At 55.6% G+C, this 26,307-nt stretch overlaps 3 protein-coding genes, 1 long non-coding RNA gene and 2 other non-coding genes across 9 annotated transcripts in view; 3 read left to right on the top strand and 3 right to left on the bottom strand.

Annotated features, from left to right (window-relative positions):
* The window catches only part of Exosc6 (exosome component 6), a gene marked incomplete in the record, with an annotated part of 1,419 nt that extends 607 nt beyond the window's left edge, over positions 1-812 (top strand). The window contains 1 exon segment of the mRNA XM_013503930.1: positions 1-812. Coding sequence (XP_013359384.1) covers positions 1-321 — 321 coding nt within the window.
* Positions 813-1,658: 846 nt separating this feature from the next.
* Positions 1,659-10,491, bottom strand: LOC102027528 (heterogeneous nuclear ribonucleoprotein C-like). 2 transcript variants are annotated; one of them, XM_005403466.1, is made up of 7 exons: positions 10,418-10,491; positions 7,639-7,717; positions 4,426-4,485; positions 4,207-4,352; positions 3,965-4,078; positions 3,324-3,466; positions 1,659-2,341 (listed from the first exon to the last, which is right to left on the bottom strand). In XM_005403466.1, exons 1-7 carry the CDS (start codon positions 10,434-10,436, stop codon positions 2,303-2,305), a joined length of 600 nt encoding a protein of 199 aa, XP_005403523.1. In that variant the 5' UTR covers positions 10,437-10,491; the 3' UTR covers positions 1,659-2,302. The 2 variants fall into 2 exon arrangements, with proteins under 2 accessions (XP_005403523.1, XP_013359385.1); XM_013503931.1 differs by lacking the exon at positions 1,659-2,341 and having other exon boundaries at positions 2,684-3,466.
* Positions 5,596-5,666, top strand: Trnag-gcc. Its single transcript has one exon. It is a non-coding gene; the product is annotated as a tRNA-Gly (tRNA).
* A 2,171-nt stretch (positions 10,492-12,662) lies between the features above and the next one.
* LOC106146546 lies at positions 12,663-14,106 on the top strand. Its single transcript, XR_001231034.1, has 3 exons — positions 12,663-12,886; positions 13,079-13,431; positions 13,790-14,106. It is a non-coding gene; the product is annotated as an uncharacterized LOC106146546 (long non-coding RNA).
* Trnaa-agc lies at positions 12,690-12,761 on the bottom strand. Its single transcript has one exon. It is a non-coding gene; the product is annotated as a tRNA-Ala (tRNA).
* A 775-nt stretch (positions 14,107-14,881) lies between the features above and the next one.
* Positions 14,882-24,725, bottom strand: LOC102027854 (C-type lectin domain family 18 member A). Of its 3 annotated transcripts, none has more exons than XM_005403467.2 (12): positions 24,455-24,725; positions 24,037-24,274; positions 23,471-23,562; positions 21,592-21,831; positions 19,655-19,752; positions 19,234-19,355; positions 18,951-19,058; positions 18,332-18,424; positions 17,865-17,971; positions 17,099-17,228; positions 15,775-15,866; positions 14,882-15,270 (listed from the first exon to the last, which is right to left on the bottom strand). In XM_005403467.2, exons 2-12 carry the CDS (start codon positions 24,176-24,178, stop codon positions 15,130-15,132), a joined length of 1,365 nt encoding a protein of 454 aa, XP_005403524.1. In that variant the 5' UTR covers positions 24,179-24,274; positions 24,455-24,725; the 3' UTR covers positions 14,882-15,129. The 3 variants fall into 3 exon arrangements, with proteins under 3 accessions (XP_005403524.1, XP_013359302.1, XP_013359303.1); XM_013503848.1 differs by lacking the exon at positions 24,455-24,725 and adding an exon at positions 16,680-16,776 and having other exon boundaries at positions 15,147-15,270; positions 24,037-24,415; XM_013503849.1 differs by lacking the exons at positions 14,882-15,270; positions 24,455-24,725 and adding an exon at positions 16,680-16,762 and having other exon boundaries at positions 15,778-15,866; positions 24,037-24,415.
* Between the last annotated feature and the right edge of the window lie 1,582 nt (positions 24,726-26,307).

Below are 26,307 nucleotides of genomic sequence, written 5' to 3'. Positions count from 1 at the left end.
CTCGCCTTGGCCGACGCGGGAGTCGAGATGTACGACCTGGTGGTGGGCTGCGGCCTGAGCCTCACGCCGGGGCCCGCGCCCGCCTGGCTGCTGGACCCCACGCGGCTCGAGGAGGAGCGCGCCGCCGCCGGCCTCACCGTGGCGCTCATGCCCGTGCTCAATCAGGTCGCCGGGCTGCTGGGCAGCGGCGAGGGCGGCCAGACTGAGAGCTGGGCGGAGGCCGTGCGCCTGGGCCTCGAGGGCTGCCAGCGCCTTTACCCGGTGCTGCAGCAGTGCCTGGTGCGCGCGGCCCGTTCGAGGGGCGCCGCCGCCCCGCCCTGAGCCCGAAGGCTGAGCAACGACGTACGCCGAGGACCGGGCGGCTGTGCCCCCAGAGGACCTGCGCCGCCGGCCTCCTGACTGCGCCGAGCTCAGAAGTTGGAGCACACGCGAGGATGTGCAGAGACAGACGCGATGCACTGGACAGCTGCCTAGATGAGGCTTTTTACAAACTGTTCCGTATTAAAGGGACTTTGCTGCTTGAGCTGGCCCCGGACACGACCCAGTTGAAGAAACTGTGAAAGCAGCCTGACTGCCACGTTGGGAAGGACTTCTGTTGAACTCGCTTGGGAAAATGAGACCTGGAGCCCTGGTCCTGTAAAAAGTGGACCCCTTCAGGCTGCCCCTGACTCCCTCTCATGTAAACTGGGCTGCTTTTGAGAGGATGGACAAGGAGTCTGGGCTTTCTTCATAGCTGAGCTAAAACAAAAACCTTTTTATATCTGAAAATGTCTTGTAGTTTTTGTGTAAGATTTAAAAGAGTAAGGTGCTTCTGAGCTGGGTCGAGTGTTCTGGGGCCCGGGCTTGGGATGGTACAGCCGTAAATATCCCTGTCTCTCAGCCAGCGGGTAAAAGAGACAGGCTGAACTACTGAGGCAGCTGCAGGGGTGAATGTGGGAAATTGCTTTGGAGAAGAAGCTGCTGCTGAGAGTGGGGAGAACTGTATGCCCAGGAGCAATCTGGGTTTCCCCCAAGCCCGAGATCCCTGGTTTAGTGCTGGCCGAGACCACAGCCCAGGGTTGGGTAACTGGGAAGGGTTGGGCGCTGGGTGGAAGCCACATCTCACCTTTTCTGCCCAGCAGAGCAGTCCAAGAGGCTTTACCCGGTGCTGGTGAAAAGTGAGGTTCCAGGGGCTGGGGATTTAGCTCAGCAGCACAGCGCCTGCCTGGCAAGCGCAAGGTCGTGAGTTCAATTCCCGGTACTGGAAAAAACAACAACAAAAAAAAAGAAGTGGGGTTCCAGCCTTGACTTCTCCTCTGTTCCTCTGTGCGCCCTCCACTTCTGGGAGGCCCTGAGTGACATGGGCTGGGGAGAGGGCCGGTGAGCTGCCCGCAGAGAATTCCCAGGTACTGGGATGCTGGACAGGGCCCTGTTCCTAGGGCAGAGCCGACTGACCACGAGGTGGAGACTTCCCTGTCTGGCTCCTAAATCCTGCTCTCTGTGCTCAGGACTGGATTAGAGAGAGGCGGGTAAACTGCCGTTGAAGAGACAGCAGCCTGGCCTGCACCCCAGTTTGGTGTGAGCTTTAAAATGTGAGCGTCTCAAGGGGCTCGCCGTAGCTTCTTTAGGAGAGACTGGCCCAGGGCAGCCCAAGGACCAAAATGTTTTGGGACCACAAATAAACTCACCAGGAAGAAGTGCACCTTTTATTTCTTTCCCTCTGACATCAGATCTGATGTACGTAGTATACTAACGAAAGAGGGTAGAAACAGGACAAAGAATGATGCTGCTCTTCTGAAGGGTGGCTGTGTAGGGGCAGTCTGGAAGCAAAGTGGGGCACAGGCTGTGGGTCTTAAACAGCTCGGTGTTAGAATGGAAGATCACGAGTGTGCTTCACCACTGGAAGACAGACCTGGGCAGGTGCTGTGACTGGTGGTGTGCGGGACAGGGAGGGGAGCAGCTAAGGCAGTGCCTGCACTCAGGAAGGGCTGGTGTTGCTCCGTGCTCTCGGGGTGCCTCCTGCACACTCGGCTGCCCAGGCTTTGTGAGGCAGGGGAGCTGCTGCTGGGTCATCCAGAGCCTCCCTCCAACCCTGCCAGCCCCAGGATTCTGGAAACAACCATCAAAACTAAACCTAACTCTGCGGGGAGTCTTTCCTGCTGGTGCGGCTGAACCATGCCTCTGCTTCCTTTGTCTTGGTGCCAGAACGGGTGCTCAGGTTGCACGGGTATCATCGGGAGGCCTTCAGAAAGGAAACAAGGCGGGGCAGGGGGCCAACCAGGAAGACGCCTGGAGCTGATGAGCCTGGAAGGGTTCCTACTTGCTACTGGCTGCCCTCCTGGTCAGATGCTTGATTCTGTACCTGTAGAAGAAAACAGACGCAGAGGGGGCAGGGAGGCACAGTACAGCTGGAAAGAGGGCCACCTGCTGACATCTAGTTCCACGCCCCTGTGTCCTGGGAGCTTTGGCAGCTCCAGGGCCACTCCACATTGTTTTCTTGGGGGTTAGAGGTGCTGGGGAACGAGCTTGGGGCCTGGTGCATCCAAAGTATATCCTCTTAGCGCTGAGCTACATGCCCAGCCGCTCTAGAGTTTTCCTGAGACTTGGGACCTGGTATTTCTATCTTGCCCATTCTTTTCCCAGGGCAGTTGTGGTTCGGCCCCTGCGTAGCAGTGAAGTCTGCCTGAGCCCAGCAGGCCGAGAATACAGCTGGCCAGGGGAAGGAGGGGCCTTTACCACTGCCAGCCCCGACGCCCTGACCTCGCTGGGAGGGTCCAACCTTACAGATCATAGGTAGTAGAGGGTGGGGAATACAGAACTCAGGCCATTTAATGCTGCATAAAGGGCCACTTTTGGTCGAGGGTTGGACCTTCTCCACCCAGGAATGCTGGTGTGCCACAGCCTGAGGAGCTGGGTGCTGTGCAGACAGCTCAAGGACGTGTGGGGGTGGGGCCGGGGAGAAGGCAGAAACTCATTTTTAACAAACTTACCAGGTGGTTCTTATGCAAGGGATCTGGGCCCTGCAATGCACCTGTGATATTCCCTCTATAGCGCTTACACCTCTCTTTGCCCCCCGCCTCCTGGAAGGAGATATTTCATCCCAGAACTGACCTGAGTGCCCAGCTGCCTGGTAGTAGCCCTTAGTACTGCTGAGCCAACCAAGCCCAAAGCTGAGATAAGCAGCAAGGCGGAGCCTGTCCTTCACGGGAGTGCTGCTCCGAGCTAGAAGTCCTGTGCTTTCCCCACACAAACCTGCCCAAACGTAAGTGCCTCCTTTGCTTATGGGGAGGCCATAGAACCCAGCACAAGAAGGGTGTGAAAGGAGGTGGGACCAGAGCACTCACGGCTTGCTCTGTGGCTGTCCTTCCCTCTGAGCCATCAGCCACTGGATGGATCCTCCAGCCCCTCAGCTCTTGTTGTGTCTCCGTAGTCCTGCATGAGCAGCCCTCCTTACCAGGGACCCTGTTCTTGTCACTGTCCTTTATCCCTGTGCAGAAAATCACCAGTTAGCTGGGCATGATGGTATACACCTGTATTCCCACCACTCAGGAGGCTGAAGCAGGAGGATCTCTACCAGTCCAAGGCAGCCTGGGATACATAGTGAGACCCTGTTGCATAAAAAAAAAAAAAAGCCAAAACAAAACAAAAAAATAAACCAGTCAATGGCCAAGTTTGGAGGGCCCAGCATACCTCTTCAGGGACCAGAAGTGATCTACAGCTTGAGAGGACAAAAGGCTGATGGGCTGGGACCAGCTGTGACTCCTGATAGCTACTGAGTATGTGGAGGTAACAGGACAACCCAGAATCGCAAACCCCCCCACCAGCCACAGGAACAGGCAGAGGGCGTCTAGTGTACGCTGAGGAAGGCAGGCCTGCAGACAACGTCCCCGGCTGGGCCCTGGACACCCTGACATCTTCCAAGACAGGAAAAGCAAGCTGGGGTCCCCGCTGAGAACATGGCCGGGGGCCACCCCTGGAGCCTGACCTGCAGCCTGGGCCCTGTGCTGGTCCATGTGCTCCAGACTTTCCAGCAGCCTGTCCACCTGGGCTTTGATCTGGCTCAGCTCTCCCCGGATGGAGTGCAGCTCCTCCGCCTGAACTGCTAGGGAGGGGCCGGGGTTAGTGCTCACAGAGGCTATGGGGGCCAAGAGCAAGGCTCCTGGGCCTGCTGCAGCACACACAAGCCACCCAGCTCCTCCCTAGCACTGCAGCTGGGGCCCTACTCACGCTTTGTCTGCTCCGGGGGCAGGGGTCTGCTCCTAGAGGCCTTATAGGGGCTGCAGCCACTCCTGACTCCCAGGCCCAAGAAAGTCCTCCGGAGCTTGGCAGGCACCTGGTTGATGAGTGGGGGTACCCTCTGGTATCCATACACCCTACAGGACAGGGGTAAGTCAGACCAACCAGCCCCTTGGGCTCCCCCTGGGACCCGGGGCAGGACACACCCACCTATAGGGGACGTCCTCTCTGTGCAGCTCATAGTGTAAGTCATACTTGCTGCTGCTGCTGCTGCTGCTGCTGCTGCTGCTGCAGTGAGGATAGATGGGAAAGAGGGGTGTGTGTCATTGTCCAGGGCCGGAGTCTTCTTGGTCCCTGGCTGAATTTGGGGAGAGTAAAGTACGCAGCTCTTCCTCAGGATGCCAAGATTCTCCACCGGAAGACCCCAGCGACTTGCCCAAGGTTCCTCTGCCAGACCGCAGCAAACCAGCTTTCCCCTGCTTGGATTCTGATAGGGGGCCCCTCCCTGTGGTTCCAGGCGGCAGGAGAGGAACAGCTGCCTGCAAAAGCCCCTCCGCCTAAGCCAGGCACTGCAGACATTCTGGATCTGAGTCTGGCAGAGGATGAAAGGGAAGAGTTAAGTCAGCGCCAGAGCCAAGGTGGGGGTGCGAGAGCCTTTAATCCTGGCATGGGAACTGGCAGGATGCATGGCCAGCAGACAGGGGGTAGCACTGCGGCCAGGCCGCCTGCCCCTCCGCTGCAGGTCCTAGGAAACGGTGACTTTGTCCCCAGGTTCACATGGGCCGGCCGGACCCCTTGTTGCAGACTCTGAGGCTCCGGGGCACCGGCCCGGGAGGGGTGCGGGGTCGCTGGGGAGAGACAATTAGGTCCCGACCAGGACCCGAGAGGAGCGTGGGGAGTTGGGGGAGGAGAAGGGACCCATTGGAGGGAGGCTGGAGTTCTGCAAGGACTTTGTGGTACTGTGGTCTCCGTCGCACGGTCAGTACCAGCCGAAGAGACCAGCCGAAGAAGGGGCACAGCGGAGGTCACCCGGCACGCTGACCCCCCCCCCATTCACCCCGCCAAGGTCCCCAGAATGCTCGCGAGGTTTCCGGCCACCCCCGCTTTCTGGCTCCAGGAGACCTGGGTGGGCGACGGGAAGAGTAGGGCTGCAGCCGATTCCGGGCTCAGCAGGAGGGGAAGAGAGGCAGCCGGCGGTTCCGGGTGGGAGGGCTGGGACGCCTGGCCAGGCGCTGTGGGGTCTGGCTCCGGGTTCCGGGAGAGCCGAGGTCAGGTAGGGCTCCAGAAGACCACTCTATGCGTGGTTGGACGGAAACCAGACCCTAAATAGTGCCTACCACCGACCTCCTGAGCCACTGGATGAACATACTTTCTATCGCGGCATTGGTGGTTCAGTGGTAGAATTCTCGCCTGCCACGCGGGAGGCCCGGGTTCGATTCCCGGCCAATGCACGAAGTAATCCTTTTTCCTTTTTGTTTCCCCAAATGACTTGTTTTAAGTATACTTTTAAGAGTAAGCAGGGAGGAGCAGTCTAAAGGAATAGGATTTTGCCAACTGCAACCCACGTTCAGACAGGCTTTGTGGAATAGGGCTAGGGTGCTCCTGTTCCCGGGCTGTTGCAAGCAGCGGTCCCACCGGTCTGGAGGCCTCCCCACCCTGCCCTCCTTTGCCGGCAGTGAGGCCTGTGTTCCCAACAGGTCCCAAGGGAGCGGCCAGTTTGCACAGGGCTAGCGGCTGCGGCCGCCTGCTGGTCAGGGCTAATGATCTGCAAGGCTGAGACTGGCACCAAAAGGGAAACAAAACACAAAAGGCACGTTTGGAATTGCTGTGGGGGCGGGCATCCAGCCTCCTTCTCAAGTGTCGTAAGCACAGGCTGTGGGGCAGGCGGGGGACTTGTGTGGGCTAAATTCACCACAACTTGCCCTCCATGCTGACAGATTTCAGTGAGGAGCCCAAATCCCAGGGCCTAGACTCGATCACTTCTCACGGAGAAGCCACCAGGACCCTAGTGCTGGGCACAGCCCCATCCCCACCTGTCCCTCCCTGGGGACGTTCCCAAGAGGCCCAGCAACACCACACAGCCTCCCATCTGCCCAGGATCCGGGGAGGCACTTGGTTGTCCTCGCTGGAGACCTCCAGGCACAATGAGGCCAGGTGGAGGAGGCAGAGGCCCAGAGGAGGGGGAGGAGCAGGAGCGGGGAGGAGAGGGAGGGAGGAGGAGGAGGCCACCTCTGCTCCACAGCTTGAATGCCAGGGGCCCCTCTGAAAGAAGTGGGAGCCCCTGTCCTACAGGGCTGCTCCCCATTGCTTCAGACTGTACCCCAGCATGGGCACCCCCACCCCTGGGTGTCCAGGGAGGGCAGACAGGGCTGAATCCAAACGTACTGGGAGAAGAGGCAAGGTAGGAAATACGAAATCTGATGAAGGCAACTAAAAGTGAAGAACAGAGGGACTTCCCCCAACCTTGAAAATTGGTCCTGTTGTGGGGCGCGGTGGTGCATCCCTGCAACTGCGGCATTTGGGAGCCTGAGAGAGGATTGTTATGAGTTGGCAGCCAGCCTGGGCTACCCAGTGAGTTCAAGGCCAGTGTCAGCTACGCAGTGAGCTGGGTGTGAAGGTGCACACCTGTAATCCCAGCACACAGAAGGCTGAGGCAGGAGGATCGTTGTGAGTTTAAAACCAGCCTGGGCTACAAAGTGAGCTCACAGCCAGCCTGAACTGCATAGGGAGACCCTGTCTCAAAAAGACAAACCAAACAAAATAAAACATGCTGTGTTAGCTGAATATAGTGACACATGCCTATAATCCTAGCACTTAGGGAGGCTGAGGCAAAGGGATCTAAATTTAAGTCCTGCCTGGGAAATTTAGTGAAAACCTGTCTCAAAATTGAAAGAAAGACAAGAAAAGGAAAGAAAAGAAAAGAAAGAAAGAAAAAGAAAATGTTGCAGATGTAGCTCACTGACAGAGCACTCACTATCACAGACCAAGTGGGAGGTGGCCCTGGGTTTCATCCCTCCCTGGCATCAAAAAAAGTTCTTCCTTATATTTCCTCAGCAAGATGTCACCCAAAAGGTTCTTATTTATTGTCTCCCAAATATCTATTCCTGGGAAAAGCCCCCAGTGTCCACAGGTGAGTCTCCCCAAGAGAGCCCTGGGCCCGGGCAGGAGGAGGGCACTCCTCCCCATCAGCAGGATGGCTTTGGTTATGTCAGCTAGGGGCCCACCAGAATGTGCTGGGTCTGCTCCCCTAGTTTACAGACAATCCCTGCGCCCAAGAGATCGGGAACCTGCTCACGGGGCTGACAACCTGAGCCATGTGCAGCCACTGTACTTGGGGTGGCTTTGGGGTCCTTGTCCTGTCTCAGGGAACCCACACAAGCCAACGGCCAGCCTCCCTCCCAGCGGAGGCCTGGACAGACTCACCGGAAGCCAGCTGTGTCCTGCTGCCTCATGTGTCCTGGCCGGCCAGGGCCAGGCCTGGCCTCTCCAGCCATGTCCAAATCTAAAGGGAAAGCAAGAGATGGGGCAGAGGTGAGGGGACAAAGAAAGGGATGCAGGGGAAGGGACAAGTGCACACAGGGCCCTGCCCTGCTCCTGCACTCTGGGGGGAGTCAGAGCCCCAGCCCCTTTGATGGACAGCCTCGCCTGGCCTCCGATGGACCCAAGTCACCCTACCTAGGGCTAGGCTAGTAGTCATCCTAGAGGTATCCCTTAAAGAAGGCAACAAACGATCCTTTTGGTACCATTCAAAACACAGACCAGATGTGGTGGCCCATGCCTGTAATCCTAGTACTTGGGAGGCTGAGGCAGAAAGATCATTTCAAGTTTGAGACCAGCCTGGGCTACAAAGTGACCTCAAGGCCAGCCTGAATTGCATAGCAAGACTCTGTCTGAAAAAGACAAAAAAAAGACAAAAAAATCCAAAATCCAAAAAGCAAAACAAAACAAAGATACCCCATGGCTATTCCTTTAGGCCTGAACCCACTGTCAGAATCACCTCATTGCCCAGCCCTGAAATTCGGGGTGGTAGCACCATTAGGGAAGAGAGGGGCTACCTGGATGGATCCTCGTGCACGCTGAGCAGACAGCCAGCCCTGGTCTGGGTTAATTCTCGAGTATCCTCCTGCTGCCCGCCTGGGAGGGACAGGGAGTGTGTGCCCAGCCGCCCGCGCTGGCCTGCGCACTGCCAGGCCCACGCCCCGCACCTGGCCCTCTGCTAAGCCTGTGCTGGCTACTGCTACCACCGCTGAAAGAGCCAGGGTGGCTCGGAGCAAGAAGCAGTGAGCACCTTCTACAAAACTTCCTGCAAAAGTCTCAGGTTCACAAAACTGGAACCCCCAGATGAACACTCTCCCTGATTCCAAACTCTAGTTATTTACCAAGAAATCCCAGAAAGGGGAGGAACCTCGTACAAGATGTGACAGCCACACTGGCACCCCCCTCGGGGCTCAAGTACTCGCAGGTCTCCGATCATACCCCAACTCTTGGGCAATTAGAGAGGCCAGTAATGTTTTGTGAAGTCCTGTTAAAGTGAATTTGACATATTTGAAATTCAAATTACAGCTTGAAATTTATTTATTTATTTATTTATTTATTTAGTCTTTTTTTTGAGACAGGGTCTCGCTATGTGGTTCAGGCTGGACTTGAGCTTACTATGTAGCCCAGGCTGGTCTCAAACTCACAACGATCCTCCTGCCTCAGCCTCCCAAGAGCTGCAATTACAGGCACACACCACCACTCCTGATTTAGAACTTGAAGTTTAAATTAGAAGGCTTATGGTAGAATTCATGGTTACCAATTAGGCATACTAGCTAGCTGTTAGCAGGAGAAAAATTTTAAAAGAAAATACAGTCAGGTGTAGTGCACACCTGTAATTCCAGCACTCTGGGAGGCTGAGGCAAGAGGACTGCAAATTTGACCCCAGCCTGGGAAATTTAGCAAGATCTTGACTCAAAATAAAAATTTAAAAAGGGATAGGGGTGTCATTCAGGGCAAAGACCCTGTATTCAATCCCCAGTACTGGGAAAACAGTGGAGGGAGAGGAAGAGGAGGGAGAGGAGGGGGAGCCGGTGGGGGGAAGAGGAGAGGGCAGAGAAGGAGGAGTCCTAATTTCTGCAGGCCAGTTTATAGTGATGTCCTGAGCTCAAGGAAGCAGAGAATAGGGCTTCATGAGGACCACTGTCGTTCAGTTGCAGTTTTGGTTACACTGGCACTAGTGCTGCTGGCAGAAGGGCCATATCCCCATGTAGCGGGGTGGAGGGTCCCCCAGAATATGTGTGGGGCTGGCAGCCTGGGATGGACTGACAGGAGTGAAGGACTTGGGCAAATCTGGGAGGAGGGTACTGAGGACCGTGGGTTCCTTCTTACCATCTGGGCAGAAGAGGTCTGGAGGAGATGCTGGGCCTCAGACCAGATTCTCTTGAGACCTTGTGGTTACACTTCTTGGGGTTGGGCCAAGAAGTGTAACCCCTCCTCCTTCTCCTCCTGCTCCTCCTCTCCCCGCTCTTCCTCCTGCAATGTTTGAGTCATATCTGGGGTGGAGAGGAGCTACCTGGTTGCTAGTGGAACTAGCAGTTGACCCTAAAGGCAGCCATGAGCCCTGGGCACCCAGGCGAGAACTGGGGCTCTTCCCCTCCGGGACCCTCGGTATGCAATGATGCAAGAACAGGTAGGACCCCATTCCCACATTCTGGAATGCAGGGCAGGCTCTGCATACGTGCAAAAAGTGTGATCTGAAAACACAGACATTTTCACTTCTGCTGGGAACAGAAGAAAGCAAGAAGCATGGCTTTCAGGCTCCAGGAATCCAAAACAAATATAAGTGGTGTATGTAGGGGCCCAAGAATTCTTTTGCAGGGGGTGCTGGGAGTTGAACCTAGGGCCAGATCCTCTTTTTTTTGTTTGTCTGTTTTGTTTTTGTTTTTGAGACAGGGTCTCACTATGTAGTTCAGGCTAGTTTTGAACTCACTATGTAGCCCCGGCTGGCCTTGAACTCAAGCAATCCTCCTGCCTCAGCCTCCTGAGTGCTGGGATTTCAGACATGCACCACACCTGGCAACCCCAACCCCTCTTTAAGGTGTTTTATTTTCTTTTAAATTGGGCATAGCACTTAGTTGCTCAGAGGGGCCTCAAACTTGTGATCCTCCTGTCTCAGTCTCCCAAAGTGCTGAGATTATAGGCATGAACCATCAGTCCCACTCACCAAATAATTCTTGTTTCATGCCTTCTTTGCCTCACCTACATCTTAGAGATATGTGGCTTCAAAGTCAAAAGGCAGCTGAAGCCCATTCCAGGGAGGGCTTTGAAGTCAGCCATCTGTGCTCCACCATGAGCACATGGTCCTTGCGTCAGCATTCTCCACACAGGAGGACAGCTCCACACAGGGGACAGGGTGGGGAATCTGCTGCTGCTCCAGCCCCTCCACTGCCTCAAGGCAGGACAGGGAGCAGCTGCTCAGTGGATGTCTGCTGACGAAGTAGATGAACCATCACAGAGGCCACGGGTTAGAGTGGGGTGAAGGGCTTTGCTCCACAGTCCAGCTCACAATGGGCCGGGAAGGACTTCCTGAGAGACACACCCTCCTCCCCTCGGCTGTGCTGCAGGACCTTGCAGAACACGAATAGGATCTTGAGCGAATGGGAGTCATAACGAATGACAGCAGATGACTCGAAGGCAGGAGCCTTCAGGTGGGAAGAAAGCAGAAGGAAACAGTGGCACCCCGCCGATGTAAGAGCAAGAGTCAGGGAAAAGAGAGACGCGGAAAGAGGTGAACACGTCCAACAACTGGTCCGCACAGGTCACCAAGCCGACTCCCAGACACGTTTCCCTGAATTTCTCAGACCAGTGCAAAGTCGTGAGCTTATTTCCACAGTGCTCCCTGGAAGAAAGGACAGGGTAGATCATTTCCAATATTAAAGGCCGCAAGCAGGAGTTAGCAGTGAAGGACTGGCTCTCCCAATCACAGCCACAAACCCGGCTTTGAAGTAAAGCTGATGAAGTGGAAAAGCAGCGACTCAGCCTTCGGTGGCAGTGGCAGCAGCTACATCCAGCTTTTGAAGATGGTGGCAGCCCTGTCCCACTTCAGTGGTGCCTCCACCATGCCCAGCAGGCAGCGGGGCCTTCCCCAGGCCAGCTCTGTCCTGTGATCTCTTCCAGATCTGATTCTCCAACCCTCTCAGAGCTCCTGAGAGCCAACAAGTATCGTCCATAAACTTACTTTACCTAGAGTCGCCAGATAGCTTCTGTGGCTTGAAAATCCAGCGAGTATTAAAGGGTGGGGCTCTAGCAGCCTATGACCCGCTATGGCAAGACAGTTAATCCTGTGGTCCCCTAGAACAAAGCACCGTCAAAGGCAAGGCTTTGAGGGGTTTAGTGGCTCCTGCCATAGAAGAGTACAAAGCCCATACTGAAGTGAAGGTCTTTTTTTTTTTTTTTTTTTTTTTTTTTTAAGAGGGAGTCGGGGTGGGAGGCGGGGGCTGGACCTGTCAGCACATGCCTATAATCCTGGCATTCTGGGAGGCTGAGTCAGAAGGATCACAAGTTTGATCCCAGCCTGGGCAACTTAGCAACTTATTGAGACGCAGTCTCAAAATAAAAAATGCACTTGTTGGCAGGGTGGCCATAGGAAGGCAATGCACAATGGATGCCTCCCTCTTTAGGCACCATAGGCTTCGAAGCCAGGATTCTCTCTGTGCATGGCCTGCAGGTACCACTCCCCAAATGCACCACAAGCCAGTCCCTTTGGGTGCGTGATGAAAACATGGTTATGTCTATATTTACCCTTTAAAGTTTTTGTCTCCTTCATAATGTACATAATATTGTACCATTGTACTACATGGAGACAATTGGAAACACTGGAAAGCACAAGCTCAAGTTTGTTTGGTTTTCCAAGTTTTTACACACGGAGTTTGGAACCAAAACATACAAAAAGTGGAACAAATCGCCAGGTTTATGTCCAAGAGAGCGCTAAAAAAAAAAAAAAAGCCGGCCACATTTTTCTCAGCAGCACTCAGGAGGCTAAGGCAGGAGGGTAGGAAGTGTGCAGCAATTTCGAGGCCAGCCTGAACTATATTTTAGGACTGTAGTTTTTTGGTGCTGGGGATTTAGCTCAGCGGCACAGCGCTTGCCTGGCAAGCCCAAGATTGTGAGTTCGGTTCCTGGTACCGGAAAACAACCAAAAGAAAAAAAAAAAGACTGTATCTTTTTTTAAAAAAAAAAAAGTGTTGTCTTCTAGGCCCACAATTAGAACAGGAGCCTGTGCCGGTAGGTATCCTAAGGACTCCTCTTCCAGTTCTGACAAACCCTCACAAAGAGTTCCTTCCTCCGGGGAAGCCCAGAGGGGGTTGTTACGCATTACTGCATTACTCTCTCCCGGCAAGGACATGGGGTGATTTCTACTCTCGGACTGGCCTTGCTGAGCTGGCTTCCTTTTCCTGTTTCCCAGGCTTACCAGCATAAGAAAGCGTACTCTGTGTTGGAGGTGCCGGGGATTGAACCCGGGGCCTCGTGCATGCTAAGCACGCGCTCTACCACTGAGCTACACCCCCGTCGGGAACTTCTGTAGAACCAGATCAATATGTATTTTCTCTCCTCATTTCACCAATGGAAGAAAGTACCACAGACGTTTACAGACTTTGGGGAATATACACGCTGGCCCAGAAGCGTTTGCCAGGTAAGGAAAAACAAATTCCCCAGATAAAACCACACAGAGATAGACATACTGTGGGTCAGGGCTTGTAAAATTTCCAGAACTTATTTCGGGGATCCGCCATGAGGTGCAGAATCTTTTTATATCACAAAGAATCACTTAGCCAACGCCTGATGGCCTAGTGTGTATTTTCTCCTCGAATCGCTGCCACCCAAGTCCAGATACAAAGGCCAGGAGCGCTGCAGGGGACAGAGCGCCTCTGGCTGAGAACCGTCCTCCACCGTTCTGCGTGGAAACCACAGAGGTGACCGCTCCGCGCGGGCCGAGGCGGGTCTCCCGCAGCCAGAGTCTCCACGGACCCGGGAGGCGACCCCGCCCTCCGACCGTGACGGCCCCAGTGGGCGGGCCTGGGGTCCACTGTCAGTCTCCCTGGCCCTCCGCGGGCGCGCGGGGCTCCGACTCCCCCTCCCCACCTCCCGGGCGGCCAAGCAGCAACACTGCCACCCGCGGGGAGCCCAGCCAGCGACGTGCCACCGTCCCCCGGCAGCCCGCGGAAGGACTTCGGCCAGGTGACAAATGCACGGAGTCCCCAGGGAGCCGCGGCCCACTGTTGGTGGGGGCGGGGCCTGACCGGAGGGGCGGGGCCTGACCTGGGGCGGGGCCTCGAGCGGGATTTGGGGGCGGGCCGGGGGTTGAGGGCGGGGCCTCATGGACCCCCTCCGCTGCGCGTTAGTGGGCCTGGCTCCTAGAGGGCGTGCGCACCCGCAAGCGGCACCCCGTCTGTGGCTTGTGCGGAAGTTGAGTCTTGGGTCCCTGGCCAAGAGTTGCGGCTGTTGATTACGGGATCAACGCGGGAGAGTAGGTACGCCCTCCTAGGCGACCTTGGGCAGATCCCTGGACCGGTGTCTGTCGTTTTCCTTCCGCTAGGAGTGGTTGCTGATACTGGGAACGCCTGTGTGTGTGAACGCCGAGCTGTGCCCGCGCTCTGAACCTAGGCACGTAGCTTGCTGCATGCCCTCAGTTAAACGGCTGAACCAAGAAAAACAGAAAGAATTAAATGATACCTGGACTGCCTAGCTTTCATTGCTGTGTTACCCGGGGCAAGTTACTCAACCTGCCTGTGCTTCCATTTCTTCAACTGTAAAATGGGAGTAGTAATACTCCTTTCTCAATGAGGATGTGTTTAACCACTTACCAGTCCAATTATTTAAATACAAGATGACCAAAAACTGCATATTTTTAAATTTTTATAATATACCAGGACATGGGGCTGGGGATTTAGCTCAGCGGCAAAGCGCCTGCCTGGCAAGCGCAAGGTCGTGAGTTCGGTTCCCAGTACCGGAGAAAAACCAAAAAAAAAAAAAATATATATATATACCAGGACATATAAAAACGACAGTTTTATTGTTTATTCAAGATAATAATTGTCTGGTTGAAATGACACCTGCCTGAGCACAGCTTGGGAATCACTAAGTAAACAAACGCGCTGCCCAGGTGAGCTGGGGTAAACTGTTAAGTGGTTAAATGAGTTAGTAAATGTCAAGTGCTCATTACGCTGCTGACACTGTTTATTAAGTGTCAGCTGTGATGTCTGAGGCGCTGGTTGAGGCAGCGGGACTGGACAAATGCTGACTGTACCATCAGCCCTGCTAGGCGGAGGCGCTGCGGTGGTGAAGACAGGACGAGAGTTTGGTCTTCCAAATTACTGGGGAGCCTGGGAGCACCCATAGGTTGAACAGGAAAGGGGAGGTAGCAGACGCAAGAGCATTCTGGTCATCTGAATTCTTTTTCCAAAAGACCAGTTGTAGAGGCTGTGGTGGTACACATCTGTAATTCCAGCACTGAGGAGGCTGAGGCAGGCAGATGGAGAGTTCCACCCCAGTCTGGGAAAGTTAGTAAGACTCTCTCAAAAAGTTAAAGGAAACAAAAAAGGGGAGGGGGGGCTATGGTTGTAGCCCTGTGCAAAGGCCCTGAGCTCAGTCCCTGGAATCTGGAAAAAAGAGCACTTGGAAGTCTGGCTGATTTATAACTTAGTTTAATTCTTGTGGGTGCATCTGGTGAGGAAAACTCCAGCTGTGCCCGAGAGTTCAGCTCTTCCAACTGCAGGCTCTAATTTCTGCTGTAACACCTGGAAGCCCATCTTCCTGATCAAAGAAGAAAGTCGAGGGTTCCAGGCTGTCCTTTTCCCAAGTCAGGCTCCTCTCCTTCACGCACTGGCTTCGCTGCCACTCTGCCCAACTTCCTGCAAAGTCTGAGATCTCTGGACGTTAGGCGTGCAACCCCAGCCTGGCTGCAGTTTTGCCCAGGTGAGCGGATAGGCAAGCAGGGCTGGTGCACCCAGGGGCTGGCAGGAGAGCTGCCTGGCCAGGCTCAAGGCCCTGGATCCCACCGGGAAATGTGCTCCTGAGCTAGAAAGGAAGCAGAACAGGGTGGCGCTTGGTGGCAGCCCAGGCCGTCCTGGGATGGGGTCTCTGCTGCGCTCAGTCCAGAAGAATCCATGGCTGTGATCTCATGTGAAGTCTAAACCCTGCTAGCGAGTGCTGCTGGTAACCTATGCCAGGCCAGATGTCACCTCTGGCCTCCCCCATAGCTCACTGGGTTCTAGAAACTTATGGAACATCAGGGGATCAGACAGGTCTCCAGGTGGCAGGTTTCATGACAGAAGAGAGAGATCATAGAGAAATCCCCAGCAAAATGTGGTTGCAGTGCCTCTCCGTGGATTTAGTGCATATGTGATGCTAAGCCCACTGTCTGCCCTCGGACCTCAGACACCTGAGGGTCCAAGGTCCTAAGTGGGACATCATCTGTGGCCCTGTGTTTCCTTTGACTTGGATATCCTAGAGGCCTGGAGTGGGCTAACAGTGCCCTAGGGGACAGGAACCACAGGAAGGGAGCTGAGGGGGGGCACTCACCAAACTGGCAGATGTAACGGTTCCGAGTTTTACAGCGTTGGTCATTCCAGTTGAAGGCAGACGATGCCTGCAGCTCCACACAGTTGCCGAACCTGGGGGGCCAGAATAAGGGTGCACCGGATGGAGGAATGAAATTAGGCGTACGGGTGAGTCTTAAACCGGCTACGCCATTAGGCCAGCTGTATCTACCAGGCCGGCCCCCCAAGCTCCCATCCAGCTTCCCTCCTGCTTCTAGAGCCCTGCAGCTCTTCTCAGGGAAGCCAGGAGGTGTTACCAAATCCCCCAACCTGGCGGTGCTCAGCCACACCAGCAGTGTAGTGGGCCTGGGACAAGGAGGGCCACCTCCCTCCGTCCCAGCAGAAAGGTACCAGGAGCCTGATCAGGCCTGGCTGCCAGTGAGGAGGGCTGGGGAGATATTTGGAGCCCTTGGTGACCGTGCAGCCTCTGCTTCCCCTCCCTTGCCGCCCATGCCCTGGGTGTTCCTGGGCTTTAAAGCTCAGGACAAGGTCACATAACTGAAGTTCCTTGGTATAGGACAGTGGATGGGTGGATGTGTGCATGAAGGGCGCAGGGGTGGACAGCTACAGAGTGCTGGAATCGGCGTCATGATGTAGGCAGAGGGCGGGTAGGCCAGCAGAAGGAGGGTATGGTATGTGACAGGTAGAGGGACAGCTGAGGGGATGATGGGGACAGGTAGATGGATGAGACCTTCTTATGTTCCCTCTCTTTCATGTGACGTGCCTCCTCCCTCACTCAGCCCTAGGCCTGCACCAGCTGCACCCTGAGTTCTCTGGCACCTGTCAGGTAAGCGCCACTTCAGAGGGTTTTTCAGTGGAATCTGAAGCCTCAGCCAAGCAGGCCAGGGGAGAAAGAGGTCTAGGGGAGGGTGGCCACCTCAGACTCACCCCTGGTTGTCAGGCTGACCGAAGGCAAAACTGGTGAAGGACTGGTGCTCCCCAGTGGTCCAGCGGAAGGAGTCCTTTGCCATCTTGTAGGTGAGCCCTGGGTCGGTACCCAAGGTTGCCCACCACCTGAGAGCCCTGAGCCCCACTCAGACCCTGAGCCCAGGAACCTACCGCCTAATGCCTTTTACCACCAGTCCTGAAGCCCCTCATCCCAGTCTTCCAGCCCCCACACCCTACCTGCAACCCTCTCCTGGGAAGAGGACAGCAGCCTGACTACCGGCCCCATTCCAGGCGCCAAGCTGTCCCCACACTGCTGCGAGCTGCTGGTGGATGCGCTGGTTGCTGCAGCCTAGGATTCTGGGAGCTGACAGGGCATTGAACCCCACACTCACTGTGCCTCAGCCAGCTAGAACACTCACCAATCCAGAAGTTCCTGGTCTCAAAGTCGCTGTCAGTCACCTCATTGGTAGTCTCCAGGCGGCCCAGGTAGAAGGCGAGGATGTCCTGCACTTTCTGGCTCTCAATCTGGGCCAGCACCCCACCCTTTCCCTGTAACCCCAACCCAGGTCATGTTGGCAGGGCCCCCAGAGCTTAGGCCAGTCCTTCCTGCCCAGCAGAGCACCCCCCCATGGCAGTGGACCCCACATATGTGTGTGTGAGCTAGCCTGGCTGTCTTCACACCCAACCCCGACAACCTACGGCCTCTGGGATTGGGGTCCCCCTTTCCCTCCCCTGCTTCTCTCTTCTCTGTGAACAGGGGCCCAGCTGACAGCCCCCAGGCTCACACAGGGTCCCACCTCAAGAGGCTTTTGTCACAACTGCACAGTATCTGAAATATACAGTACTTGAATTGGTTGCCAACGTGGATACATCCCAGAGAAACCAATGAAAATCTGGGTTTCTGGTTTTGAAAACCCTGAGTTCTGGCCACCCTGACCTGACATTCCTGCAGGGCAACCAGCAGCTGGAGCTGAGTCAGAACAGCTCCTTAGATACGGGGTTTTGTCTCTGTGTCCCCCATGTCCTTAAGTGACCTCCTGGCCTCTATGAGCCTCTGAGTCTGTGACCCCTGCTTTATACTAATGAAGAGAGGGAGGTCAGGAGACACTGACGGATCACCCCATGCCCACCCTCATGTGAGATCCCGGGGTCCCTGGGAAGGCAGGGCTCGGGCTCAGCCATCACCTGACATTTTATCTTGGCTCCATAATAAGTGTCTGCCTCCGAAGACACGGTGAAACAGTCCCCGTCGATCCTCAGGTCACAGGTGTGGAAAGGAAAGCGCACCTTGGCTGGGGGTGGGGAGAGCTGAGCTTGTGTGCGCCACCCTCAGGCTCGCCTCCACCTCCCACCTTGCCAGGGAGCTAAGCTCAAGGTGCCCCTTCTAGCTTCCGCTAGAAATGGGTGGGGGTGAGCGGTGTGCTGGTAAATGTGTAACAGCGAGCTCTCGCTGGAAAAAAGATGCACAGCTTGTAGCACTTGGCAGTTGCAGTGGAGTAAATGCCCCCACCGTGGCCAGTTTCAAGCTACCAACACGATGTCACTGAGCGGGGAGTAGGGAAGAGATGCACACAGTGGGCCCCGCAGGCTGGGAGAGTGGGATCCAGCACCCCACTGAAGGGGTCCTGGCAGGAGCCTTGGCGGGGACTCACTGGCGCACTGGGCTCCCCCGTAGCCGACGTCACAGACACAGGAGCACTCCTCTTCCCGGAAGTGGCCGTGTACACACTGCACGCTGCACCGCACTGGCATGATGGAGCGGGGTAAAAGAGCTCAGTCTAGAACATTCAGGGGTGCCAACCCCAGCAAGAACACCCCCACTGGGGCTTCCAGCTGCTGCCACACCTGGCTTGTTTGGTCTGAGTCTCACTGTGAAAAGCGGGGTTTGGGAGGTGACTAGCCCATACCCATAAAATGGGGAGCAAGAAAGCGGAATAAGAATCTACTCCTATGTGGTGCACATCTGTAATCCCAGCACTCAGAAGGCTGAGGCAGGAGGACTGCCATGAGTTTGAGGTCAGCCTGGGCTACATAGCAAGACTCTGTCTCAAAAAAAAGATTCCATTCCTATTTCCTAATTGTATCCTTCTCTGATTGTCCCATAGCCAAAGAGGCCAAATCTGATTGCATTTTGAGTCTCCTGCAGAGCTCCAGGTCTGGTAGACAGTTGGGGCTCAATGGATGCTTACTGAATGAAAGCATGTACTGAGTCCCAGCAAGTACATGGCAGGTATATACACACCCACACTCACCTTCCCTCCACGCCCTCACCTTGGCAGTATCTGCCTGTGTAGCCAGGCAGACAGTGGCAGTGGCAGGTGCTAATGTTGAGATGTCCCTGGTTCCGGCAGCTCATTCGACATGGGTTTCTGGGGACCTCTGGTCGGATGAGGAGGAAACTGAGAAGGTGACTCCTCTGGACAGGACAGGCAGGTGCCACCCCAGGTGCTGAGAGCCAAGCCTTCCAGGACAGCCTCTTAGGCTGCTGCCACCCACCCTAGAGTCACCAGGCCGCGCCCTGATGTGCCTGCTGCAGGCAGGGTGGAGCACTCACCACAGAGCCCCCCTGCGTGGTCCCAGGCCTTGAAGCAGCCCGAGACACTGGCTGTGCAGAGGGAACACCAGGCGCCCTTCTTATAGGGGACAATTGTCTTCCCGTTTACCTCCCAGTTGCCTCTGTGAGAGCAAATGGCAGCAGGCAGTCAGGAGCCAGGAGAGACAGGAAGATTTACTAGGGGAGAAAGACGGCCTCCAAACAAACCCTGGGCAGTCTTTTAAAGCATGGTCATGCTTCCAGGAAGAGGCATCCAGGGATAAGCTCTGTTCTGCATGGCCAGAATCTTCAGCACCTTCTCTCTCTCCTTCTCTTCCCGCTCCCAGCAAGGGTGCAGACGGAAGAGTGTGTGGGTGGGTGTCTCACCCTGGGTGTAAGCATCCTGCCCTGCCCTCCCTCGGCCCATGTCTCAGGGGCTTACCCGGGGGAGTAGGCACAGACAAAGGCTTCCATCGCTGCCTGGCCCACAGAGCACAGGTGCCGCCCGCAGCCCAGCTGGCTCGAGGTGGCCCACACAAGCTGCAGGAGACACAGTGGCTCAGAAACCCCACCAAGGACAACCCCCATTGCGATCTAGGAGCCTGCAGCAGAGGCAGTGTACACCTTGGTGGAGGTGCACACAGCATTGGCCAAAATCCAGGCAGATGACCAGCTTTCCCCCATCCCTGGGAGCCTTGGAGGCAGCAGCTGGGGAGGGGAGGGCTATAGGGATGGTGAGCATTAGAATCCACTCATGTCTTTCTGAGCAGAGAGAGGAGAGAAGGTGAGGATTAGGAGATACTTGAAGAAAGGAAAGATTATAGGTAGAGGGAGGAGAATAACAAAACAAAGACTTGAAAATCAAGGGCCTTGTGATAGACCTCAAAAATAGCCACAGCCTTTTACTTCTTGCCCTAGTCCACGCTTGTAAATGTGATTCTGTGGCCACTTGTGGCAACTAATGTGTTCCTTTTCCCTTGTGACTTGTGTTGGGTTAAAGAATGCAGCAGGGATAATACTGAGCCTGGGCCTCGAAAGACTTTGCAGTTTCCGTTCATGCTGGTAGAACCGTGCTCATCCACTCTACAAACAAGCCTAGGTTAGCACGTTAGAGGTTGAAAGGCCTCATAGGGTAGAAATGAGCCATTTGAGGCCATGCTAGACAGCTAACTCCCAGTGCCAGGGACCAGGAAAGACCAGAGAACCTTGCAGCTGAGCCCAACTCAAGGTCAGTCCGCAAAATCATAGGCTGGGCCAGGGATATAGCTCAGCGGCATAAGTGCCTGCCTGGCAACACAAGGTCCTGAGTTCGATTTCTGGTACAAAAACAAACAAACAAACAAACAAACAAAAACCAAATCATAGGCTGCTGAAGTTTGGACTGGTATGCCATCTAGCAAAACTAATGGGTGTAGGTCTTTAAAATTAGATGTAAAGTCTTAGAGTGGGTGACAACTTGGAAAAAGCACCAATGATCAATACACAGGAACGGCTAAGCAAACTCTCTAGAAGCCACTAAAAATGACAAAGGCCGGACTGGATTATGGCAGGAAGATGTAGTCATATACATAAGAGAACATGCTCTTCTTAGAAATCTATGGAATTTTTGCAAGCATTGAGATCTTACTAAATGACAAAGCAAATTTCAACAAAGATCAAAGAATCGCTATCCCACAGGCCACGTTATATTAATTCAGGTAGGTGCCGTGCTGCTGAGCTATATCCCCAGCCCACATTATATTAATTCAGTGGAATAAAATATAACAGATAATTTAGAAGTGAGGAAAATATATTTTGTAAATTTAAATCTATACTTCAAAATCAAAAAACAACATCATGAGGCTGTGGCAGGAGGATCACAAGTTTCCGCTCAGCAATTAACAAGTGTGAGCTGGGTAATTTAGTGAGACCTTGTCTCAAAATTTTAAAATGGTGAGGAGGGCTGGGGATGTACTCAGTGCAAAGGCCCTGAGTTCAATCCTCAGTACCACACTCAGGAAAACAAAAACAAAAATCTCCGCACATGATAGGAAATAGAAAACAGCCCTAGTAACAGTGAAAGCACTTGTTTTTGTACTCTGGGAGGCTGAGGCAGGAGGTTTGAGAGTTCAAGCCCAGTCTGGACAATGCAGTGACTTAGAGACCCTGTCTCAAAATTTAAAAGGAGGGGGGATCTGGAGATCTGGGGATACGTTCCAGAACAAAGGTCTTCAGTTTAATCCCTGGTAGCACTCCATGAGCGAAAAAATAAATAAAATAACAAAAAGTAAAACTAAATAAACTAGAGGAAGAGGAACCCAAGTATTTAGGACAAAGTGTAGTGTCTTCTGAGAAGCCCCTCCCAGCCCTATGGGAGCCTTGGTCTCACCTGCGACTCACCTGAGTGTAATGGGTGCAGGTGGCGTTACGGGCACACTCAGCTGCTTCGTGGCTGTACTGCTGCCCCTCGGCAAACCAGAAGTTGATCACCTCAACAAAGGACACTGAGCCTGTGGGCAGCAGCTGCATGTTCCAGCCCACCTGTGGGGTGCGCCACGGGGCAGATGCCAGGTCTGGGGCCGGCTTGCCACAGAGGGCTGCCCTGGCTTGCGCCAGCTGAGCCAGGTTCTCACTCCAGTCCTGGGGTGGCACAAACAGACATGCACAGAAGGACTAAGGGGGACGGAGGAGACTGCTGGGCCATGGCTCAACTCCCCCGCTGACTCGGAGCACTTGTAGCGTAGCGGGTCCTGGTGAGAGGAGAGCACTGGGTGAGGGGTCCTGCTGGCTGCCCAATGCCCCGAGCTGGTTTCCCTCACTGCGTGGAGCCAGGGGAGGTCAGGCGGCACCGCAGGTGTTCTTTCTCCAAAGCTGGGAAAGCACAGGTGGGTCTGGTACCTGTTTCACAGCCCTGCTCTGCCCAGGATCAAGCCACCATTTTCCTGAGTCCCTTGTGGGCACCCTGAGGCATGTGCCACCAGGCCTGGCTTGGTCTGCCTTTAGGTGAAGCTGGCCCTGGCCATTTCAGAAGCACTCTGCTGCTCCCACCTGGCCAAGCTTCCTTTCTGCGATGCAAACAGCCCCAGTAGCCTGCTCCTCTTTTCCAGTTCTCTTAGGCCCTCCAGCCCCTGGAGCACCTAGGAAGATTGGCTGGAGATGAGATGTGAGGGGTCTCCAAGGCCTCAGCACTTTGGCCCAGTGAGCAGAGCGCTCTGCGGGGGGCTCACCTGCTCTTCCCCACCACTCCCACCCCTCTGAAACAGGGGGCTTTCTGCAACCATGATGCCATGGCCACCCCGGGTCCACCGCAACCATCTCATTGAAGCCGTGGGACCTCCAGCGGTCACTTAATCTCCACGAGGCAACGTCACCTATAAAGTGGGGACAATAAAGTGCCCATGGGACAGGTGGCTGTAAGGACTAACTGAATGCAGGGAGGAAGTTGCTGGCTGAGGCTGCCTGAGCAGATGTGCACTGTGATTTTACCTCTGGTGAGCAGGAGGGGAGCAGAGGCAGAGGAGTGGGGGCAGGGAAAGGGGGAGGTGACCCCCCCACCGCCCCACCCCCACCTCCTGGGAAACTGACCCCCAGCTCTCAAGGTCGCCACCCACAGCTGTTGGCCTCTGAGGCGTTTATGTGAAGCAGCCATGGGGAACCCTGCCTCCCCTTTTTCTCCCGCCCACGCTCCCTGGCCTGTTAACAGGGGCTGGGCTGCAGGGGTCTCAGGCTACGGGGCAGCATTTCTGAGTCCCAGCATGACAGACCCAGCCCTCAGCCTCCAACGGGGTGCTGGAGAGCCCTCTGCGCCCACCGCGGTTCCTGTTCGGGCCACGGAATGTGGGTAAATGAAGGAGCAGGGTCTGGCTCACACACAGTCCCTGCAGAGCCTCATCCCCCAGCCCGGCAGGATGCATCTTCCTGCGGCCCCCCACCCCTCCATTCCTGCTGGACTCCTTTGTACAGCTCCTCTTCCCCAGAAGGGGATTCCCCCACCCTTCCAGGGCTTCTGGTCTCCATGGCAATGGGATGCCAGAGAAGGCCCAGAGTTTGCTCTTCATGCAAGCTCCCTGCTGGCTTCCTAACCGAAGATCCTCCCGGGGAGGAGGGAGCTGCGGAGCCCCTGGCAACCAGGGCTTCAGTCCGTAGGGGCCAAGGTGTCTGGCTCTTTGTGCCTACCAGCAGAAAGACGCCTGGCCCCGGCATGGCCCCTGACCCCCGTGGGTCTCTGTTCCTCCCTCGGGCTGGCCGTCTTCCTGCAGAGCAGGGCCAGGGCACTCACCATTCTCCGCATGTTGGCCGCGGGGGGCTGCACCCAGCTGCGCAGGCGGTTGTGCAGGGACAGGAGCAAGAAACTCTGCTTTCTGCTCAGGGCTGGGGGCCGGGAGAGAGGGTCAGGCCATCTAGCAGCTGGACCTGGGCCCGGCCCCCTGGCAAGGTGAGAGTCACCCCCAGCTCTAGGACACCAGACCTGAGACGGATGGGCCATGGGTGTGCGGGAGGGTGCAGAGCACAGAGATGGAGGGGACCCGAAGGGGGGACGGGGACAGGAGTGGGAAGGGAGGGCCCAGGGCTGTGACAGTGCTGGGGTGGGGTCAGTGGAGAGAATGAGAGGCCAGGGCAGAGTGTGGGGAGGGCCCGGGCCTGGGCTTCTCGCAGCCCTCTGGCTGGAGTCCTCTTGGCCAGTGCATCTCTTGGCCCCAACCCCCCGCCCACCCCTCTCATCCTCCTTCCTCCTCAGCCCCAGGCTCAGGTCTCTCATCAAATGAGTCCAGCACAGGTCTCAGGCCTGAGCCCCGGCTTCCGGAAGCCCCTGGCACCCCCTGCACACACCTCGGTGTTCCTTACCTCCCGGCACCGGAGCCTGCTCTGGCAGCTGGGGTGGCCACACTTCTGCCCAGGCAATGCCGAGGAGAGCCAGGAGCACGGACAGGAGGCCCGGCGGATGGCCCTGGCCTCCCGGCCCTGGGGAGGGCGCCAGCGGCAGCATGGGCCTGTCGGGCACTGCAGGGATAGCCTGGCTCAGCCGTCCAGCTCCTCCCTGGGCTGGATGGAGCTATTCACAAACTCAAGGAGTCAGGCTCCGCTGGCAGACAAAAGGGGGAGGCCAGTGAGTCCTCGGTGTGTCCAAACAGCCTCCCGTCATCAGCGCCTGACGCTAGATTGAAAAGAGACAGACCGCTCCCCAGGATGCCTCCATTGTTGGGCCTCCTCCCAGCCTGCCCAGCCTGCCCCACCAACAGCACGCAGAGCAGTGTGCACTGACCTCGTGGCCCCTGCTAATCATTGCAGGATTATTGGCACCCTCGGGGAGCCCTCAGAGACCCTGCTGATTGGCTTGCAGACATTCCAAGGCTGGGGATTAGTGGCCGATGGCTGTACCCAGGCTGGGACAGTGTCCTCCAGGCCCATCGGCTGCTTCCACTCCCCAGCCCCAGGCCCAGATGAGGAGGCTGGGGCTTCGGCTGTGCGTCCTGCGGGGCAGACAGGAACTGGGCAAAACCCCATGGGAGTTGTTTCCTTTCTTTGGAAACTCATCCCAACCCCCAGCCATGAATTAAACATGGGCAGGAGGTAACCACACACCGGACAGGTGCTATTGGCGGGCTCCTCGGAGAGCGGGCTGGAGCTGCACCTTCGGGAGGAAAAGGGTGCCTTACAAAAGTCATTCTGGGCGCATGGGGGCCTGAGACCAGTCCTGGTGCCCGCACCCTCACCCACATGACTGGGCCAGGAGAGAGCAAGGCGGACGGGCAGAGGAGCACAGGATGGATGGCCTTGGCTGGCTCAGGCCCTGCTGGGAGCAAGCCTGCCTCTGGACACACAGGCCATGGGCCAGCCGGAGGGCAGCGAATTGCCACACTACCTAGGGGGCTGGCTGAGGCCTGCAGAATCCCACTGTAACTAGAGAAGCAGTTCTGCACCATGGCCCAGGTTCCTTAGAGAATTAAGCACGGTCCTGCAGGCCGCAGCCATCCCAAAGCACGGCCTTGTGAGCCAACCACTTCTTTCTGGCGTTTGGTTGACCCCTGGCCCCTGAACTGGCACCCTCTCAGGGCTGGAGGCCAACTCCATGGAAACTCTGCTGAGATGCAAGTGGGCTTGACTTTCTGGAGAACGCTGATGGGATGTGGATGTAATTCTCGGTGTCAGACAGTGGGGACAAGGCCGAGCACAGGGACCCCAATGCTAACCTCGAAGTCACTACATCTATTCCCGGCAGTGCTTAAGAGCCACTGTTTGTTTCTTTGAGACAAGTTCTGACTATGCAGTGCAGGCTGGCCTTAAACTCACAATGTAGCCCAGGCTGCCCTTGAACTCACAGAGATCCTCCTGCCTCAGCCTCCTGAGTGCTGGGATTACAGGTGTGAAGAGCCTCCTTTTTAGTACAGTTTACAAGGCAAATTCATGCATGTAGGTTCATTCATTGTTACAATGATCTGTGTAGTAGCAGATGTGACACATGATGCACACTTTGTAAATGAGGAAACTTGGGCTCAATCTGTCTCGAGGACTTGTCCGAGGTCACCCAGCAAGGACACAGTGCACCCCAGCTAATTCTGCCTTCACATTCCTTGGGCCAGCCGGAGGATGTTCCTGAGTTCAGTTTTTATAGCCATGCTCTATGTTGACTAATAAATGACCCAGATCCTGGTCCTGGACTTCTATGATAAATGTGGCTCATTTTCTCTTGAAGTGTGATGATAGGCGCTTGAGGCAACTAACAGGAAAACGGATTCTGGGAGTTGGGGTTAGAATAACTTTTGAGGCTCACTGTAGGAGGATGCCAGAGTGAGCCTAGCTTAGGAGCCAGAAGAGGAAACGCTGTGGATAAAATATAGACAGGTGCCGAAGGCCCAGGGTCTGAGCAAGCTGCTCTGCATGACTCTGTGGCCTCTGTGTGGCCCCTGGGCCTCAGCGTCCAATGGCAGAAGCAGGAATGCCAAACTCTGCTAAGTCCCAAGCACCTTGCACCATGGTGTACCTAGTAGTTTCTCCTGAGTCCACATTCTTTCCTGGAGCTTGCTCAGTGTTGGTTTGGGTTTTTGGAACTGGCCTGTAAGCTTGCAAGGCAGCTTTCCCCAGGTGAGGTTCTGTAGGGTTTATATCTACCACCCA

The sequence above is a fragment of the Chinchilla lanigera genome, unplaced genomic scaffold, assembly GCF_000276665.1.
Source record: "Chinchilla lanigera isolate Chin_1 unplaced genomic scaffold, ChiLan1.0 scaffold00083, whole genome shotgun sequence".
NCBI lineage: Eukaryota > Metazoa > Chordata > Mammalia > Rodentia > Chinchillidae > Chinchilla > Chinchilla lanigera.
The sequence above is the reverse complement of the archived record's forward strand: the minus strand, read 5'-3'. Positions and strand labels throughout refer to the sequence as shown.